Raw genomic sequence first — 1,708 nt, 5'->3', positions numbered from 1 at the left:
AGGTATCACTGGACTGGATTTGCACGAGCGTCTGCGTCATAGGGGACTTACTCTTGGCCATGAGCCAGACTCGTGGGAGTTCTCGACACTTGGCGGATGGATTGCAACGCGTGCGTCCGGAATGAAGAAGAACACGTACGGGAACATTGAAGACTTGGTAGTAAACATCACGACAGTGACGCCACAAGGAACGATGCAACGTGCTGCTAACGTGCCTCGTGCTGCCCTTGGACCGGACATGAACAACGCTATGATGGGCTCAGAGGGGATTTTTGGAGTGCACACGTTGGTGACGCTGCGTCTTCGTGAGTTTCCCACTGTGCAGGTCTACGACTCGCTCATCTTCCCGAGTCTTGAGCACGGACTTGCAGCATTAAAGGAGATCACGCGTGCTGGATGCGAGCCAGCATCGCTGCGTCTACTGGACAACACGCAGTTCCAGTTGGGTCAGGCACTTAAGACGTCGTCTACGACCAACAAGTTCACTGCTGGGGTCATCGACTTTGCAAAGAAGACGTACGTGACTAAGATCCGTGGCTTCGATGTGGATGAAATGTGTGCGGCTACTGTTCTGCTTGAAGGTACGAGTCAACAGAAGGTGGCAGAACAGCAGAAGCGCATCCAGACGATTGCCAAGCGTCATGAAGGTATGGTTGGAGGCGAAGAGAACGGCAAACGCGGTTACTTCTTCACGTACATCATCGCGTACCTACGTGACTTCGCTCTGGACTATTATTTCATGAGCGAATCGTTCGAGACTTGCGTTTCCTGGACAAATGCACGTCAACTCATCACCGACATCAAGCTGGCTATCAACTCTGTGGCTGCCAAGCGTAACGTCAAGATTCCACCGCTTATCGCCTGTCGTATCTCCCAAGTTTACGATACTGGCGTCTGTGTGTACGTGTACTACGGTATCAACTACTTCCGCGTCAATGAACCCATGACACTCTTCCGTGAAACGGAACTTGCTGCTGTGGACGCCATCGTACGTAATGGCGGTGCTCTATCGCACCATCACGGAGTCGGCAAGCATCGTCTTGCCTGGCTGCCGGCAGCAATCTCACCTCCAGCCATCGCAGCCATACAGGGGATTAAGAGTGCACTGGACCCTACAAACGTGTTCGCAGTGACCAACCTGCAACCCAACAAGCACGTTGAGAACTAGATTAATATTTTCATAGATAAAATGTTAAGAAAATGTGGTGTTAAACTTTTTTTTTTACTTATCCAAGATCAGTATTGAAACGGCTATTTGCAACACGAGGCACTTGAGGATGCAGTCGACGGCAGCGATAAGGAAGCAGTTCACGTTGAGCTCTCCACCTCAGTTGTCAGCGTTCATCGGTGAGCTGAATGACTATGAAGATGTCGACGGAGATGCACTGGATCACTTCGAACATGAGCACGATTCTAACGACGACAGTTCTGTATTGGCTGAGCAACTGGGTAGACACTTGGGAATACGTTCGTCTACATCTCAATCTTCGGACGTGGAAGATGAGAATCTGCTAGATATGCTTCAGAACCGATTATTTGTCGCTCCAGAAGATCATGATCAAGTCGAAGAGGAGATCGATGAACCTTTTCAACGTGAGTCAATGGCAGTACATCACAAATTATCAAGTAAACTTTCATTGGAAGAGTTTCTAGCAGATCGATCAGTGCGAAAACTGGATCTGGATGCACAACGTGCACTTCTTGATAC

The 1,708-nt window shown here is 49.5% G+C and overlaps 1 protein-coding gene across 1 annotated transcript; it reads left to right on the top strand.

Annotated features, from left to right (window-relative positions):
• PPTG_15305 (hypothetical protein) lies at positions 1–1,208 on the top strand. Its single transcript, XM_008912356.1, has one exon. It carries the CDS (start codon positions 122–124, stop codon positions 1,166–1,168), a length of 1,047 nt encoding a protein of 348 aa, XP_008910604.1. The 5' UTR covers positions 1–121; the 3' UTR covers positions 1,169–1,208.
• The last annotated feature ends 500 nt before the right edge of the window (positions 1,209–1,708 follow it).

Source organism: Phytophthora parasitica (genome assembly GCF_000247585.1).
Source record: "Phytophthora parasitica INRA-310 unplaced genomic scaffold supercont2.46, whole genome shotgun sequence".
Taxonomy (NCBI): domain Eukaryota; phylum Oomycota; class Peronosporomycetes; order Peronosporales; family Peronosporaceae; genus Phytophthora; species Phytophthora nicotianae.
Note: the sequence above shows the minus strand (reverse complement) of the source record. Positions and strands in the feature narration are given on the sequence as shown.